Below are 20422 nucleotides of genomic sequence, written 5' to 3' on the forward strand. Positions count from 1 at the left end.
ATCTTTGTCAAAATCACACAGATATAAAAACAGTGTCTGCTTTAACTAAAACAACCCAAACACATATAGGTTTTCATATTTTAATTAGGATTGCATACAAACAATGACAGAAGGGGGGAGATATAAGTAAGTGAACCCTCTGCCTAAGGAGACTTAAAGAGCAATTGAAACAAATTTTTACCAAACAATTTAAGTCTGGTGTGTGCCCTACAGTGTTGGGCACGTTACTTTAAAAAAGTAATTAGTTACATTACTCACTACTTCTTCCAAAAATTAACTGAGTTAGTAACTGAATTACTCTATAGTAAAAGTAACTACTTACCAGGGAAAGTAACTATTTCCGTTACTTTAAAAAGAACTTGTTGTATGTCAAAGAATTTGAAATTTTCTGAGCAGTATTCGAGTCAGTGGAATAGAGAAGAACAGACAGGTAGTTAACTTGTTAGGTGCTTCAGCAGATTTGAATTGCTTACCACAGATGTCGACAAAAGCTTTGCCCCGGGACATAAATTACACATTACATGCAGGTTCTTTACTTTAATTTCGACAAGCTTGGAATAGTGTCTATATCTCCACCTCTTAAAGGACAATTTTTCTTCTGAATGCTCTGCCATCCCAACCCTGTGCATCTGTTTTGCGTGTGTGTGTTTGCCGCACGCGCTGTTCCGGGTTGCTTGTGAAATCACCGGCTCTGATTGGCTTACCAAGACCCATGACTCTAACCCTCAGCCAATCACAATCACTTCCATCGCATCTCTCGAGGGGCTGCATTCAGGTAGGCCTGTTTCCCGACAATTCACGTCACCTTCAAAGCGTCTGCCGTCCTCAAGATGGAAGCAGAATTATTGCTGGCTGACAGTGGGAGATGGGAACGAGGCTAGCATCAGGTGTAGCAAACACAGAAACGTTACCAAACTTTGGAAAGCATTGTCTAATTGAATGAGCAGGGACAAACAGCTTGAAGTCAGAAGTACGTGCGCTATTCTGGAACCTGAACGCATCCCAAGTCTTGGATGACAAATCAACAGAGCAGAGTCTCGACTCGACACGGCTGGTTGTTTCTTCAATTTATTTAGAGTAAGTAACACACCGCTTTTGACCATCAGTAATGGTAACGGCGGAAAAAGTAATTAGTTAGATTACCCCGTTACTGAAAAAATAACGCCGTTACGTAACGGCGTTATTTATAACGGCGTTACTCCCAACACTGGTGCCCAATCACTGAATAGCGGTTTAAAGCTGCCCTGCCCACTATAAAACACCCACCTGGTAAGAATTCTCTTGATTAGAATCATTGTCTGATGTGCATCATGGCTCGGTCAAAAGATCTGTCTGAAAACCTGCGATCAAGGATTATTGATTTGTATCAAGCTGGAAAGCAATACAAGACCATCACTTAAAGTCTGTTAATCAATCGACAGTCCGAGAAGTTATCGACAAATGGAGAGAGTTTGGCACTGTTGCTTCTCTCCTAAGGAGTGGCCGTCCACCAAAGATGACGACAAGAGTTCAGCGCAGAATTCTCAGAGAGGTAAAAAAGAACCCTAGAGTGTCTGCTAAAGACTTACAGAAATCATTGGCATGGTTTAATATTTCTGTGCACATATCAACTATATGTAAAACTATGGCCAAGAATGGTGTTAATGGGAGTACTCCACGGAGGAAGCCACTGCTGTCTAAAAAAGCATTGTCGCTCGTTTAATGTCCGCAAAAAGGCACTTGGATACTCCACAGAAGTTTTGGCAAAATATTTTGTGGACTGATGAAACCAAAGTTGAATTGTTTGGGAGGAACTCACAACGTCATGTGTGGAGGAAAAATGGAACAGCTCACCAACATCAACACCTCATCCCCACCGTGAAGCATGGTGGAGGGAGCATCATGATTTGGGACTATTTTGCTTCCTAAGGGCCTGCACGACTTGCAATCATTAATTAAAAAATGCATTCAAAAATTTATCAGGATGTTTTGCAGGAAAACCTGAGGCTGTCTGTCCGACAGTTGAAGCTAAAAAGAGGATGGATGCTGCAACAAGACAATGTTCCAAAACACAGAAGTAAATCAACTTCAGAATGGTTTCAGAAGAACAAAATACAGACTTGAACCCCGTTGAGATGCTGTGGCATGACCTAAAGACGGCGATTCACGCCAGACATCCCAGGAGTCTGACTGAACTACAGCAGTTTTGTAGAATGGGCCAAGATTAGTCCTGATCGATGTGCCAGACTGATCTGCAGCTACCGGAAGCGTCTGGTCAAAGTTATTGCTGCCAGGGGGGTGGGGGGTGGGGGGCACCCAAAATATTATATGTGATGGTTCACTTACTTATTTTTCCCCCTTCTGTTATTGTTTGCATACTATCCTCATTAACATAAGAAAACCTATAAATGTTTGGGGGGTTTTAGTTAAAGCAGACACTGTTTTTTCATCTCTATGATTTTGACAAAGATCAGATCATATTTGATGGTGATTTTATGCCAAAATGTGAGAAATTCCAAAAGGTTCAGATACTTTTTCATACCACTGTATATGTTGCCTGAAATTTTTAAATAAATTTCATGTTAATAACATGGTTACTACCTGACACCTTGCTTGTCGAAGCGTTTGGTCGCCCAGGGCTCCATGTAGGCTAGGAACGTCACTGCCCATAGCAAACAATTTCCCAAGGATTATCAATAAATAATAAATATCTCCTGTCCATTCTTTTTCATTCACACCTGAATTGTCGCATTTGTCAAATAATAGGTTCATGTATTTATAATCGAATATGGTTCTGGTTGATCACCATAAAGGAAACCATTCATTGCATAGGGGACACAATCACATACATGCTAGTGTTGTCACATCCCTAACTAAAATGTAGAATGTGCTGTAGCCGAATGATTCTTACAAATGCAGTCAGGCAGCGTCCACAAGCAGTGATCTTGAATTCTCCATACAGGTCTCTAATTGCTCCAGTGGTGAAAAACGCCTCCACCAGCAACAGCACTCCAAAGACAAAGAACCCAGCTGCAAGGCCATAGATGATGTACTTCAGGATGTCAATGCTGCAGAGAAAATAAATATTACTCTTCTATTCCTCATGTTCATGGTAATCCCTTCCATTATGATTAATTTTATCAAATCATTAGAGTAAAACATTTAACAATAATGGTTGTGGGTGTTGCTTCTTAAAGAGAAAATAATCCCATTTAAGATTCACAAGTGGTAAGAACTCTGAAATTTGTCCTTTTGGATTAAGGGTTGAATAATGTCACATTATTTTTTGGTACGTTGTGTACCGTAGATTTTGTATTTATAAATATATGTATTCACTTAAAGAAATTTGCATTTCCTCTCTCCGCCTTCTAACCATTATTCAGCAATTACAAATCCGAAATTGGAACTTCAGATGCTGCTTGTAGCGTTTCCAATTCCGCTAAGTTTTTTTTATTTTAATTTAGGTCTTTCAAAGGACCATTGGGACCACATAATTTTATATTTTTATTTATTTATTTTAATAGCAGTCCCTGATCATCTCAGAATTCTAGTGAACTATTAGTGTTCAATAACTGATTCAACACAAGAAGGGTGTAGGTTTGGTCTCAACATTGGTAGGAATGACATAACAGCATAACCTGGCTACATGTACAGGGGGCGAGACATTAATAAGACCAAACAGATTGGGTCAATGGGGGTCAGGGCTACATTTCTCACGAATAGGAAGCTAGAGTAATTTTCGGACTATAAGCCGCTACTTTTTTCCTCTGCTTTGAACCCTGCGGCTTATAGTCCAGTGCGTCTTATATGTGGATTTTGCATGCCGATAAGGTGTATGCATTTAGTAGGGTTGTTAAAAGTATTGAATTGTATTGATACTGAAATTTTGTAACGGGATACGGTATTTGATTACTCAGTTATATATTGGTTTTTGGGTTACCCCAGGTTTAGATAATTGTGTTGACATGGGTAAATTTGTTTCTGCACGACTCTTGATAGTAATGGAGGATATTTTTGCATGTTCTTTGTTAACTCAATCGCTACCGTTGACTGCACTTACGTCCAATCCATTTGCAGTAGGAGGGGTGCAAGCGAATGAAAATTCATTCGCTGCAACCCACCCAGTTCAAATGAATTGGACGTCTACTAGTACAAGACTGGATATCTATCATCATCCAATGGCACTGAAAGACTTCCTTTTTTTTTTCTTTTTTTTTTTCTTTTTTTTTTTTAATGTAATATTAAAAAAAATAGTATTGAGTATTTATATATATTTTTAGTATACTGTAGATATCAAGTAGAATATATAGTATCGTGACAACAGTAGTCATTTGGTGTGACTATCCCTGTCGCCTATCAACCAGGGCAGCTTATACGTGAACAAATGCTTTTGTGTCAAATTTGGTAGGTGTGGCTTATAGTCTGGTGTAGCTAATCTATGAATAAATGCCATTTGCTTGTCAAATTTCGTGGGTGGCATCATATAGTCAGCTGCGTCTTATAGTCCGAAAATTAAGGTAATTAATTGATTGGCTAAATTATCAATGCTAAATAAATCTGTATTGACTTATGACTAACATCTCTGAAGCGTAATATACCGCATTGGCCCAAATATAAGACGGTGTTTTTTGCATTGAAATAAGACTAAAAAAGTGGGAGTCGTCTTATATTCAGGGTCGAGACATTATACCCATTCACGACGCTAGAGGGCGCCAGATATCATTGAAGCGAATGCTGAATTTGAGGGGGAATGTTCTGTCGTGACAGATCTCAGCAACTCTCAAGTTTAACCAGTATGCATTATTTTATTGCAATGTTTTTCCTTATTCAGATTTGTTTCAAGACTACAGTTACAGTTAGACCTCACTTTGATGGTTAGACCTCACTTTGATGGTTAATGCAGTACTTGCAATTTTGTTGTTTTATCACAATAGATTGGTTTATTTACATTTCAAAAACCAGAAGCCATTCATTTACGAATGTGATTGCACTTTAGTTTACATATTTAAATGTTCCGATATTAAGATTTGAATGAGAAATAACATGTTTTTTCCCTCAAATATATTCTCATAATCATTTGTTTCAGATGTACAGTAATTATTTTCTGTATAAAAATTAATTTGGTGTTCAAAAAAGTCTTTTTTTTTTTAAACGTGACTCTCGAAAAAGAGGGGGTCATCTTACAATCAGGGCCGTCTTACAGCAAGAATTATAATTACCTTGGTCTTTCCAAGGGAAAGAACAAGGTATTGTTATTGTGCAACTTTATTATTATAATAATTATTATTATTACCTTGGTCTTTCTGAAAGAAAGAACAAGGTATTGTTATTGTGCAACTTTATTACCTTGGTCTTTCTGAAAGAAAGAACAAGGTATTGTTATTGTGCAACTTTATTATTTTTTATTACCTTGGTCTTTCTGAAGGAAAGAACAAGGTTATGTTGTTGTGCAACTTTATTGTACTTATTATTTATTCATCTTATTCTCCGCGTTTTTTTGAGCCAACGCACAGCCCAAACCGTAGCACCGATCGGCACAGTTCAAGTATCGGCACGACCGGAATTTTCGCGTGACGATGGGAATTTTTCAAACCGCCACGAAAAATTTTCCGTTCGCCCGTAAACGGCAATTTTCCGAAAAACAAAAAAAGTTTCAAAATGTATCTAGTCCTACAATTTTTGACCAAATCACATAATTTGGGCATCAAAAATTCCGGGACGGTGAGGGGCATAAAAGTTGTATACAGAATTTGGCAAAAATTTACGGTTCCCCGGAAATTTGCCAAAAACTTTCCTATTCATTTTGAATGGAAAAAAAACGCGCGCTTCACAGCCCGAACCGTTAGACCGATCGGCACCGTTCAAGTATCGGCACGACCGGAATTTTAGCGTGACACAGGAAACTTTACAAATGGCCCCGAAAATTTTTCCGTTCGTCCGTAAACGGCAATTTTCCGTGAAAAAAAAAAAACTTTCAAAATGTATCTAGTCCTACAATTTTTGACCAAATCACATAATTTGGCCATCAAAAATTCCGGGACGGTGAGGGGCATAAAAGTTGTATACAGAATTTGGAAAAAAATTACGCTTCCTCGGAAATTTGCCAAAAACTATCCCATTCATTTCGAATGGGAAAAGTTCCCATTCACTTCCAATGGGATTTCCAATGGAATTTACATTGCATTGATGCCATTGACGGCCATGCATGTCGAATCTACTGATGCCAATGTACTTGGATTCAATTGACTATATGGATGTCGATGCCATTGACGGCCATGGACGTCCAAAATTTTTCCCATTCATTTTCAATGGGGAAAAAACAAAATTTCCCCAAATCAACAGAAAATGACCAGATATCAATAGGACGTGTCCCCCAAACTTCCCCAATTCCATTGACGCTTATGAAGGGTGCCACCATTGACTTCCATGGACGTCCAAAAATTTTCCCATTCATTTTCAATGGGGAAAAAACTAAATTTCTCCAAATCAACAGAAAATGACCAGATATCAATAGGACGTATATCCCAAACGTCCCCAACTCCATTGACGCTTATGGAGGGTGCTGCCATTGACGTCCATGGACGTCCAAAATTTTTCCCATTCATTTTCAATGGGAAATTTTTTTTTTTCCCCATATCAACAGAAAATGACTAGATATCAATAGGACGTGTCCCCCAAATGTCCCCGATTGCATTGCTGCTTATGGAGGGTGATGCCATTGACGTCCAGGGACGTCCAAACTTCCCATTCATTTCCAATGGCATTTCTTCATGTTTGTTCATTCTTTTGATGCCAATGTACTTGGATTCCATTGACGCTTAAGTAAGTTGACACCATTGACGTCCATGGACGTCCAAAATTTTTCCCATTCATTTTCAATGGGAAATTTTTTTTTTCCCCCAAATCAACAGAAAATGACTAGATATCAATAGGACGTTTCCCCCAAAATGTGCCCGATTGCATTGCTGCTTATGGAGGGTGATGCCATTGACGTCCACGGACGTCCAAACTTCCCATTAATTTCCAATGGCATTTCTTCATGTTTGTTCATTCTATTGATGCCAATGTACTTGGATTCCATTGACGCTTATGTAAGTTGATACCATTGACGTCCATGGACGTCCAAAATTTTTCCCATTCATTTTCAATGGGAAATTTTTTTTTTCCCCAAATCAACAGAAAATGACTAGATATCATTAGGACGTGTCCCCCAAATGTCCCCGATTGCATTGCCGCTTATGGGGGGTGATGCCATTGACGTCCATGGACGTCCAAACTTCCCATTCATTTCCAAAGGCATTTCTTCATGTTTGTTCATTCTATTGATGCCAATGTACTTGGATTCCATTGACGCTTATGTAAGTTGATACCATTGACGTCCATGGACGTCAAAAATTTTTCCCATTCATTTTCAATGGGATTTTTTTTTTTTTTCCCAAATCAACAGAAAATGACTAGATATCATTAGGACGTGTCCCCCAAATGTCCCCGATTGCATTGCCGCTTATGGAGGGTGATGCCATTGACGTTCATGGACGTCCAAACTTCCCATTCATTTCCAATGGCATTTCTTCATGTTTGTTCATTTTATTGATGCCAATGTACTTGGATTCCATTGACGCTTATGTCAGTTGATACCATTGACGTCCATGGACGTCCAAAATTTTTCCCATTCATATTCAATGGGAATTTTTTTTTTTTCCCCAAATCAACAGAAAATGACTAGATATCATTAGGACGTGTCCCCCAAATGTCCCCGATTGCATTGCCGCTTATGGAGGGTGATGCCATTGACGTTCATGGACGTCCAAACTTCCCATTAATTCCAATGGCATTTCTTCATGTTTGTTCATTCTATTGATGCCAATGTACTTGGATTCCATTGACGCTTATGTAAGTTGATACCATTGACGTCCATGGACGTCCAAAATTTTTCCCATTCATTTTCAATGGGAATTTTTTTTTTTTTTCCCAAATCAACAGAAAATGACTAAATATCATTAGGACGTGTCCCCCAAATGTCCCTGATTGGATTGCCGCTTATGGAGGGTGATGCCATTGACGGCCATGGACGTCCAATTCTCCCAATCTTTTCTAATGGCTTTTACTTTGTTTAGTGCCATTGACTGGCATTATGGTCCATTCTATTGATAGACCTGAGTGGGGCTAAGATTTGTATCTCCACAGAGGAAAGACCAAGGTGTGTAATTTCTCCCGAAATTGCAGTTTCTAGTTATTATTCATCTTATTCTCCGCGTTTTTTCGGCGCGCCGCACAGCCCGAACCGCTGCACCGATCGGCACCGTTCGGATATCGAAACGTCCGGAATTTTTGCGCGACGATGGCTTTTTTAAAAAGGGCCCCGAAAAATTTTCCGTTTTCCCGCAAACGGCAATTTTCCAGATTTTTTTTTTTTTTTCAAAATGTATCTAGTCCTACAATTTTTGACCAAATCACATAATTTGGGTATCAAAAATTCCGGGACGGTGAGGGGCATAAAAGTTGTATACAGAATTTGGTAAAAATTTACGGTTCCCCGGTAATTTGCCAAAAACTATCCCATTCATTTCTAATGGGAAAATTTCCCATTCATTTCAATGGGATTTCTATGGAATTTACATTGCATTGATGCCATTGACGGCCATGCATGTCGAATCTACTGATGCCAATGTACTTGGATTCTATTGACTATATGGATGTCGATGCCATTGACGGCCATGGACGTCCAAAATTTTTCCCATTCATTTTCAATGGGGAAAAAACTACATTTCCCCAAATCAACAGAAAATGACCAGATATCAATAGGGCGTGTCCCCCAAACGTCCCCAACTCCATTGACGCTTATAGGGGATGCTGCCATTGACGTCCATGGACGTCCAAAAATTTTCCCATTCATTTTCAATGGGGAAAAAACTAAATTTCCCCAAATCAACAGAAAATGACCAGATATCAATAGGACGTATACCCCAAACGTCCCCAACTCCCTTGACGCTTATGGGGGGTGCTGCCATTGACGTCCCTGGAAGTCCAAAATTTTTCCCATTCATTTTCAATGGGGAAAAAACTAAATTTCCCCAAATCATCAGAAAATGACCAGTTATCAATAGTACGTCTCCCCCAAACGTTCCGAACTCCATTGATGCTTATAGGGGGTGCTGCCATTGACGTCCATGGACGTCCAAAAATTTTCCCATTCATTTTCAATGGGGAAAAAACTAAATTTCCCCAAATCAACAGAAAATGACAGATATTAATAGGACGTATACCCCAAACGTCCCCAATTCCATTTACGCTTATGGAGGGTGATGCCATTGACGTTCATGGACGTCCAATTCTCCCAATCTTTTCTAATGGCTTTTACTTTGTTTAGTGCCATTGACTGGCATTATGGTCCATTCTATTGATAGACCTGAGTGGGGCTAAGATCTGTATCTCCACAGAGGAAAGACCAAGGTGTGTAATTTCTCCCGAAATTGCAGTTTCTAGTTATTATTATTATTCAATAATTCTCCGCGTTTTTTTGAGCCAACGCACAGCCCAAACCGTAGCACCGATCGGCACCGTTCAAGTATCGGCACGACCGGATTTTTCGCGTGACGATGGGAATTTTTCAAACCGCCACGAAAAATTTTCCGTTCGCCCGTAAACGGCAATTTTCCGAAAAATAAAAAAAGTTTCAAAATGTATCTAGTCCTACAATTTTTGACCAAATCACATAATTTGGGCATCAAAAATTCCGGGACGGTGAGGGGCATAAAAGTTGTATACAGAATTTGGCAAAAATTTACGGTTCCCCGGAAATTTGCCAAAAACTTTCCTATTCATTTTGAATGGAAAAAAACCGCGCGCTTCACAGCCCGAACCGTTAGACCGATCGGCACCGTTCAAGTATCGGCACGACCGGAATTTTCGCGTGACACAGGAAACTTTACAAATGGCCCCGAAAATTTTTCCGTTCGTCCGTAAACGGCAATTTTCCGTGAAAAAAAAAAAAGTTTCAAAATGTATCTAGTCCTACAATTTTTGACCAAATCACATAATTTGGGCATCAAAAATTCCGGGACGGTGAGGGGCATAAAAGTTGTATACAGAATTTGGAAAAAAATTACGCTTCCTCGGAAATTTGCCAAAAACTATCCCATTCATTTCGAATGGGAAAAGTCCCATTCACTTCCAGTGGGATTTCCAATGGAATTTACATTGCATTGATGCCATTGACGGCCATGCATGTCGAATCTACTGATGCCAATGTACTTGGATTCAATTGATTATATGGATGTCGATGCCATTGACTGCCATGGACGTCCAAAATTTTTCCCATTCATTTTCAATGGGGAAAAAACAAAATTACCCCAAATCAACAGAAAATGACCAGATATCAATAGGACGTGTCCCCCAAACTTCCCCAATTCCATTGACGCTTATGAAGGGTGCCGCCATTGACTTACATGGACGTCCAAAATTTTTCCCATTCATTTTCAATGGGGAAAAAACTAAATTTCTCCAAATCAACAGAAAATGACCAGATATCAATAGGACGTATATCCCAAACGTCCCCAATTCCATTGACGCTTATGGGGGGTGCTGCCATTGACGTCCATGGACGTCCAAAATTTTACCCATTCATTTTCAATGGGAATTTTTTTTTTTTCCCCAAATCAACAGAAAATGACTACATATCAATAGGACCTGTCCCCCAAATGTCCCCGATTGCATTGCTGCTTTTGGAGGGTGATGCCATTGACGTCCAGGGACGTCCAAACTTCCCATTCATTTCCAATGGCATTTCTTCATGTTTGTTCATTCTTTTGATGCCAATGTACTTGGATTCCATTGACGCTTATGTAAGTTGATACCATTGACGTCCATGGACGTCCAAAATTTTTCCCATTCATTTTCAATGGGAAATTTTTTTTTTTCCCCAAATCAACAGAAAATGACTAGATATCATTAGGACGTGTCCCCCAAATGTCCCCGATTGCATTGCCGCTTATGGGGGGTGATGCCATTGACGTTCATGGACGTCCAAACTTCCCATTCATTTCCAATGGCATTTCTTCATGTTTGTTCATTCTATTGATGCCAATGTACTTGGATTCCATTGACGCTTATGTAAGTTGATACCATTGACGTCCATGGACGTCCAAAAATTTTCCCATTCATTTTCAATGGGATTTTTTTTTTTTTCCCAAAATCAACAGAAAATGACTAGATATCATTAGGACGTGTCCCCCAAACTTCCCCGATTCCATTAACAATTATGAAAGGTGCCGCCATTGACGTCCATGGACGTCCAATTCTCCCATTCATTTCTAACGGCTTTTACTTTGTTTTTTGCCAATGACTGGCATTATGATCCATTCTATTGATAGACCTGAGTGGGGCTAAGATCTGTATCTCCACAGAGGAAAGACCAAGGTGTGTAATTTCTCCCGAAATTGCAGTTTCTAGTTCTTATTATTACCTTGGTCTTTCCAAGGGAAAGAACAAGGTTATGTTGTTGTACAACTTTATTGTACTTTTTATTATTATTATTACCTTGGTCTTTCCAAAGGAAAGAACAAGGTAATGATATTCTACAACTTTATTGTACTTATTATTATTATTACCTTGGTCTTTCTGAAAGAAAGAACAAGGTATTGTTATTGTGCAACTTTATTGTACTTATTATTTATTCATCTTATTCTCCGCGTTTTTTTGAGCCAACGCACAGCCCAAACCGTAGCACCGATCGGCACCGTTCAAGTATCGGCACGACCGGATTTTTCGTGTGACGATGGGAATTTTTCAAACCGCCACGAAAAATTTTCCGTTCGCCCGTAAACGGCAATTTTCCGAAAAATAAAAAAAGTTTCAAAATGTATCTAGTCCTACAATTTTTGACCAAATCACATAATTTGGCCATCAAAAATTCCGGGACGGTGAGGGGCATAAAAGTTGTATACAGAATTTGGCAAAAATTTACGGTTCCCCGGAAATTTGCCAAAAACTTTCCTATTCATTTTGAATGGAAAAAAAACGCGCGCTTCACAGCCCGAACCGTTAGACCGATCGGCACCGTTCAAGTATCGGCACGACCGGAATTTTCGCGTGACACAGGAAACTTTACAAATGGCCCCGAAAATTTTTCCGTTCGTCCGTAAACGGCAATTTTCCGTGAAAAAAAAAAAAGTTTCAAAATGTATCTAGTCCTACAATTTTTGACCAAATCACATAATTTGGGCATCAAAAATTCCGGGACGGTGAGGGGCATAAAAGTTGTATACAGAATTTGGAAAAAAATTACGCTTCCTCGGAAATTTGCCAAAAACTATCCCATTCATTTCGAATGGGAAAAGTCCCATTCACTTCCAATGGGATTTCCAATGGAATTTACATTGCATTGATGCCATTGACGGCCATGCATGTCGAATCTACTGATGCCAATGTACTTGGATTCAACTGACTGTATGGATGTCGATGCCATTGACGGCCATGGACGTCCAAAATTTTTCCCATTCATTTTCAATGGGGAAAAAACTAAATTTCCCCAAATCAACAGAAAATGACCAGATATTAATAGGACGTATACCCCAAACGTCCCCAACTCCATTGACACTTATGGGGGGTGCTGCCATTGACGTACATGGACGTCCAAAATTTTTCCCATTCATTTTCAATGGGGAAAAAACTAAATTTCCCCAAATCATCAGAAAATGACCAGTTATCAATAGTACGTCTCCCCCAAACGTTCCGAACTCCATTGACGCTTATAGGGGGTGCTGCCATTGACGTCCATGGACGTCCAAAAATTTTCCCATTCATTTTCAATGGGGAAAAAACTAAATTTCCCCAAATCAACAGAAAATGACCAGATATTAATAGGACGTATACCCCAAACGTCCCCAATTCCATTTACGCTTATGGAGGGTGATGCCATTGACGTTCATGGACGTCCAAACTTCCCATTCATTTCCAATGGCATTTCTTCATGTTTGTTCATTCTATTGATGCCAATGTACTTGGATTCCATTGACGCCTATGTAAGTTGATACCATTGACGTCCATGGACGTCCAAAATTTTTCCCATTCATTTTCAATGGGAATTTTTTTTTTTTCCCCAAAATCAACAAAAAATGACTAGATATCATTAGGACGTGTCCCCCAAATGTCCCCGATTGCATTGCCGCTTATGGAGGGTGATGCCATTGACGTCCATGGACGTCCAAAATTTCCATTCATTTCCAATGGCATTTCTTCATGTTTGTTCATTCTATTGATGCCAATGTACTTGGATTCCATTGACGCTTATGTAAGTTGATACCATTGACGTCCATGGACGTCCAAAATTTTTCCCATTCATTTTCAATGGGAATTTTTTTTTTTTTCCCCAAATCAACAGAAAATGACTGGATATCATTAGGACGTGTCCCCCAAATGTCCCCGATTGCATTGCCGCTTACGGAGGGTGATGCCATTGACGTTCATGGACGTCCAAACTTCCCATTTATTTCCAATGGCATTTCTTCATGTTTGTTCATTCTATTGATGCCAATGTACTTGGATTCCATTGACGCTTATGTAAGTTGATACCATTGACGTCCATGGACGTCCAAAATTTTTCCCATTCATTTTCAATGGGAATTTTTTTTTTTTTCCCCAAATCAACAGAAAATGACTAGATATCAATAGGACGTTTCCCCCAAATGTGCCCGATTGCATTGCTGCTTATGGAGGGTGATGCCATTGACGTCCACGGACGTCCAAACTTCCCATTAATTTCCAATGGCATTTCTTCATGTTTGTTCATTCTATTGATGCCAATGTACTTGGATTCCATTGACGCTTATGTAAGTTGATACCATTGACGTCCATGGACGTCCAAAATTTTTCCCATTCATTTTCAATGGGAAATTTTTTTTTTTCCTCAAATCAACAGAAAATGACTAGATATCATTAGGACGTGTCCCCCAAATGTCCCCGATTGCATTGCCGCTTATGGGGGGTGATGCCATTGACGTCCATGGACGTCCAAACTTCCCATTCATTTCCAAAGGCATTTCTTCATGTTTGTTCATTCATTCTATTGATGCCAATGTACTTGGATTCCATTGACGCTTATGTAAGTTGATACCATTGACGTCCATGGACGTCCAAAATTTTTCCCATTCATTTTCAATGGGATTTTTTTTTTTTCCCAAATCAACAGAAAATGACTAGATATCATTAGGACGTGTCCCCCAAATGTCCCCGATTGCATTGCCGCTTATGGAGGGTGATGCCATTGACGTTCATGGACGTCCAAACTTCCCATTCATTTCCAATGGCATTTCTTCATGTTTGTTCATTTTATTGATGCCAATGTACTTGGATTCCATTGACGCTTATGTAAGTTGATACCATTGACGTCCATGGACGTCCAAAATTTTTCCCATTCATTTTCAATGGGAATTTTTTTTTTTTTCCCAAATCAACAGAAAATGACTACATATCAATAGGACGTGTCCCCCAAACTTCCCCGATTCCATTAACAATTATGGAGGGTGCTGCCATTGACGGACATGGACGTCCAATTCTCCCAATCTTTTCTAATGGCTTTAACTTTGTTTAGTGCCAATGACTGGCATTATGGTCCATTCTATTGATAGACCTGAGTGGGGCTAAGATTTGTATCTCCACAGAGGAAAGACCAAGGTGTGTAATTTCTCCCGAAATTGCAGTTTCTAGTTGTACTTATTATTTATTCATCTTATTCTCCGCGTTTTTTTGAGCCAACGCACAGCCCAAACCGTAGCACCGATCGGCACAGTTCAAGTATCGGCACGACCGGAATTTTCGCGTGACGATGGGAATTTTTCAAACCGCCACGAAAAATTTTCCGTTCGCCCGTAAACGGCAATTTTCCGAAAAATAAAAAAAGTTTCAAAATGTATCTAGTCCTACAATTTTTGACCAAATCACATAATTTGGGCATCAAAAATTCCGGGACGGTGAGGGGCATAAAAGTTGTATACAGAATTTGGCAAAAATTTACGGTTCCCCGGAAATTTGCCAAAAACTTTCCTATTCATTTTGAATGGAAAAAAAACGCGCGCTTCACAGCCCGAACCGTTAGACCGATCGGCACCGTTCAAGTATCGGCACGACCGGAATTTTCGCGTGACACAGGAAACTTTACAAATGGCCCCGAAAATTTTTCCGTTCGTCCGTAAACGGCAATTTTCCGTGAAAAAAAAAAAAGTTTCAAAATGTATCTAGTCCTACAATTTTTGACCAAATCACATAATTTGGGCATCAAAAATTCCGGGACGGTGAGGGGCATAAAAGTTGTATACAGAATTTGGAAAAAAATTACGCTTCCTCGGAAATTTGCCAAAAACTATCCCATTCATTTCGAATGGGAAAAGTCCCATTCACTTCCAATGGGATTTCCAATGGAATTTACATTGCATTGATGCCATTGACGGCCATGCATGTCGAATCTACTGATGCCAATGTACTTGGATTCAACTGACTATATAGATGTCGATGCCATTGACTGCCATGGACGTCCAAAATTTTTCCCATTCATTTTCAATGGGGAAAAAACAAAATTACCCCAAATCAACAGAAAATGACCAGATATCAATAGGACGTGTCCTCCAAACTTCCCCAATTCCATTGACGCTTATGAAGGGTGCCGCCATTGACTTAAATGGACGTCCAAAATTTTTCCCATTCATTTTCAATGGGGAAAAAACTACATTTCTCCAAATCAACAGAAAATGACCAGATATCAATAGGACGTATACCCCAAACGTCCCCAACTCCATTGATGCTTATGGGGGGTGCTGCCATTGACGTCCATGGACGTCCAAAATTTTACCCATTCATTTTCAATGGGAAATTTTTTTTTTTCCCCAAATCAACAGAAAATGACTAGATATCAATAGGACGTGTCCCCCAAATGTCCCCAATTGCATTGCTGCTTCTGGAGGGTGATGCCATTGACGTCCAGGGACGTCCAAACTTCCCATTAATTTCCAAAGGCATTTCTTCATGTTTGTTCATTCTATTGATGCCTATGTACTTGGATTCCATTGACGCTTATGTAAGTTGATACCATTGACGTCCATGGACGTCCAAAATTTTTCCCATTCATTTTCAATGGGAATTTTTTTTTTTTTCCCCAAATCAACAGAAAATGACTAGATATCATTAGGACGTGTCCCCCAAATGTCCCCGATTGCATTGCCGCTTATGGAGGGTGATGCCATTGACGTTCATGGACGTCCAAACTTCCCATTAAATCCCAATGGCATTTCTTCATGTTTGTTCATTCTATTGATGCCAATGTACTTGGATTCCATTGACGCTTATGTAAGTTGATACCATTGACGTCCATGGACGTCCAAAATTTTTCCCATTCATTTTCAATGGGAATTTTTTTTTTTTCCCAAATCAACAGAAAATGACTAGATATCATTAGGACGTGTCCCCCAAATGTCCCCGATTGCATTGCCGCTTATGGAGGGTGATGCCATTGACGTTCATGGACGTCCAAACTTCCCATTCATTTCCAATGGCATTTCTTCATGTTTGTTCATTCTATTGATGCCAATGTACTTGGATTCCATTGACGCTTATGTAAATTGATACCATTGACGTCCATGGACGTCCAAAATTTTTCCCATTCATTTTCAATGGGAATTTTTTTTTTTCCCCAAATCAACAGAAAATGACTAGATATCATTAGGACTTGTCCCCCAAATGTCCCCGATTGCATTGCCGCTTATGGAGGGTGATGCCATTGACGTTCATGGACGTCCAAACTTCCCATTCATTTCCAATGGCATTTCTTCATGTTTGTTCATTTTATTGATGCCAATGTACTTGGATTCCATTGACGCTTATGTAAGTTGATACCATTGACGTCCATGGACGTCCAAAATTTTTCCCATTCATTTTCAATGGGAAATTTTTTTTTTCCCCAAATCAACAGAAAATGACTAGATATCAATAGGACGTGTCCCCCAAACTTCCCCAATTCCATTAACAATTATGGAGGGTGCTGCCATTGACGGACATGGACGTCCAATTCTCCCAATCTTTTCTAATGCCTTTAACTTTGTTTAGTGCCAATGACTGGCATTATGGTCCATTCTATTGATAGACCTGAGTGGGGCTAAGATTTGTATCTCCACAGAGGAAAGACCAAGGTGTGTAATTTCTCCCGAAATTGCAGTTTCTAGTTATTACCTTGGTCTTTCCAAGGGAAAGAACAAGGTAATGCTGTTCTGCAACTTTATCGTACTTATTATTATTATTATTATTCATCTTATTCTCCGCGTTTTTTCGGCGCGCCGCACAGCCCGAACCGCTGCACCGATCGGCACCGTTCGGATATCGAAACGTCCGGAATTTTTGCGCGACGATGGCTTTTTTAAAAAGGGCCCCGAAAAATTTTCCGTTTTCCCGCAAACGGCAATTTTCCAGATTTTTTTTTTTTTTTCAAAATGTATCTAGTCCTACAATTTTTGACCAAATCACATAATTTGGGTATCAAAAATTCCGGGACGGTGAGGGGCATAAAAGTTGTATACAGAATTTGGAAAAAATTTACGGTTCCCTGGAAATTTGCCAAAAACTCTCCCATTCATTTCTAATGGGAAAAGTTCCCATTCACTTACAATGGGATTTCAATGGAATTTACATTGCATTGATGCCATTGACGGCCATGCATGTCGAATCTATTGATGCCAATGTACTTGGATTCAATTGACTATATGGATGTCGATGCCATTGACTGCCATGGACGTCCAAAATTTTTCCCATTCATTTTCAATGGGGAAAAAACTACATTTCCCCAAATAAACAGAAAATGACCAGATATCAATAGGACGTGTCCCCCAAACGTCCCCAATTCAATTGACGCTTATAGAGGGTGCTGCCACTGACGTCCATGGACGTCCAAAATTTTTCCCATTCATTTTCAATGGGGAAAAAACTAAATTTCTCCAAATCAACAGAAAATGACCAGATATCAATAGGACGTATATCCCAAACGTCCCCAATTCCATTGACGCTTATGGGGGGTGCTGCCATTGACGTCCATGGACGTCCAAAATTTTACCCATTCATTTTCAATGGGAATTTTTTTTTTCTTCCCCCAAATCAACAGAAAATGACTAGATATCAATAGGACCTGTCCCCCAAATGTCCCCGATTGCATTGCTGCTTATGGAGGGTGATGCCATTGACGTCCAGGGACGTCCAAACTTCCCATTCATTTCCAATGGCATTTCTTCATGTTTGTTCATTCTTTTGATGCCAATGTACTTGGATTCCATTGACGCTTATTTAAGTTGATACCATTGACGTCCATGGACGTCCAAAATTTTTCCCATTCATTTTCAATGGGAATTTTTTTTTTTCCCCCCAAATCAACAGAAAATGACTAGATATCAATAGGACGTTTCCCCCAAATGTGCCCGATTGCATTGCTGCTTATGGAGGGTGATGCCATTGACGTCCACGGACGTCCAAACTTCCCATTCATTTCCAAAGGCATTTCTTCATGTTTGTTCATTCTATTGATGCCAATGTACTTGGATTCCATTGACGCTTATGTAAGTTGATACCATTGACGTCCATGGACGTCCAAAATTTTTCCCATTCATTTTCAATGGGATTTTTTTTTTTTTTTCCCAAATCAACAGAAAATGACTAGATATCATTAGGACGTGTCCCCCAAATGTCCCCGATTGCATTGCCGCTTATGGAGGGTGATGCCATTGACGTTCATGGACGTCCAATTCTCCCAATCTTTTCTAATGGCTTTAACTTTGTTTAGTGCCAATGACTGGCATTATGGTCCATTCTATTGATAGACCTGAGTGGGGCTAAGATTTGTATCTCCACAGAGGAAAGACCAAGGTGTGTAATTTCTCCCGAAATTGCAGTTTCTAGTTATTATTATTATTCAATAATTCTCCGCGTTTTTTTGAGCCAACGCACAGCCCAAACCGTAGCACCGATCGGCACCGTTGAAGTATCGGCACGACCGGATTTTTCGCGTGACGATGGGAATTTTTCAAACCGCCACGAAAAATTTTCCGTTCGCCCGTAAACGGCAATTTTCCGAAAAATAAAAAAAGTTTCAAAATGTATCTAGTCCTACAATTTTTGACCAAATCACATAATTTGGGCATCAAAAATTCCGGGACGTTGAGGGGCATAAAAGTTGTATACAGAATTTGGCAAAAATTTACGGTTCCCCGGAAATTTGCCAAAAACTTTCCTATTCATTTTGAATGGAAAAAAAACGCGCGCTTCACAGCCCGAACCGTTAGACCGATCGGCACCGTTCAAGTATCGGCACGACCGGAATTTTCGCGTGACACAGGAAACTTTACAAATGGCCCCGAAAATTTTTCCGTTCGTCCGTAAACGGCAATTTTCCATGAAAAAAAAAAAAGTTTCAAAATGTATCTAGTCCTACAATTTTTGACCAAATCACATAATTTGGGCATCAAAAATTCCGGGACGGTGAGGGGCATAAAAGTTGTATACAGAATTTGGAAAAAAATTACGCTTCCTCGGAAATTTGCCAAAAACTATCCCATTCATTTCGAATGGGAAAAGTCCCATTCACTTCCAATGGGATTTCCATAGAATTTACATTGCATTGATGCCATTGACGGCCATGCATGTCGAATCTACTGATGCCAATGTACTTGGATTCAATTGACTATATGGATGTCGATGCCATTGACTGCCACGGACGTCCAAAATTTTTCCCATTCATTTTCAATGGGGAAAAAACAAAATTTCCCCAAATAAACAGAAAATGGCCAGATATCAATAGGACGTGTCCCCCAAACTTCCCCAATTCCATTGACGCTTATGGGGGGTGCTGCCATTGACTTCCATGGACGTCCAAAATTTTCCCCATTCATTTTCAATGGGGAAAAAACTAAATTTCTCCAAATCGACAGAAAATGACCAGATATCAATAGGACGTATACCCCAAACGTCCCCAACTCCATTGACGCTTATGGGGGGTGCTGCCATTGACATCCATGGACGTCCAAAATTTTTCCCATTCATTTTCAATGGGGAAAAAACTAAATTTCTCCAAATCGACAGAAAATGACCAGATATCAATAGGACGTATACCCCAAACGTCCCCAACTCCATTGACGCTTATGGGGGGTGCTGCCATTGACATCCATGGACGTCCAAAAATTTTCCCATTCATTTTCAATGGGAAATTTTTTTTTTTCCCCCAAATCAACAGAAAATGACTAGATATCAATAGGACGTGTCCCCCAAATGTCCCCGATTGCATTGCTGCTTATGGAGGGTGATGCCATTGACGTCCAGGGACGTCCAAACTTCCCATACATTTCCAATGGCATTTCTTCATGTTTGTTCATTCTATTGATGCCAATGTACTTGGTATCCATTGACGCTTATGTAAGTT

At 39.7% G+C, this 20422-nt stretch overlaps 1 protein-coding gene across 1 annotated transcript in view; it reads right to left on the reverse strand.

Moving 5' to 3' along the window:
* The window catches only part of gpm6ab (glycoprotein M6Ab), a 79341-nt gene that overhangs the window by 21082 nt on the left and 37837 nt on the right, over window positions 1-20422 (reverse strand). Inside the window, exon 3 of the mRNA XM_057843260.1 lies at window positions 2891-3047. Within this exon, the coding sequence (XP_057699243.1) occupies window positions 2891-3047 (157 nt within the window). The remainder of the gene's footprint in view (window positions 1-2890; window positions 3048-20422) is intronic.

Source organism: Corythoichthys intestinalis, chromosome 8, assembly GCF_030265065.1.
Source record: "Corythoichthys intestinalis isolate RoL2023-P3 chromosome 8, ASM3026506v1, whole genome shotgun sequence".
Classification (NCBI taxonomy): Eukaryota; Metazoa; Chordata; class Actinopteri; order Syngnathiformes; family Syngnathidae; genus Corythoichthys; species Corythoichthys intestinalis.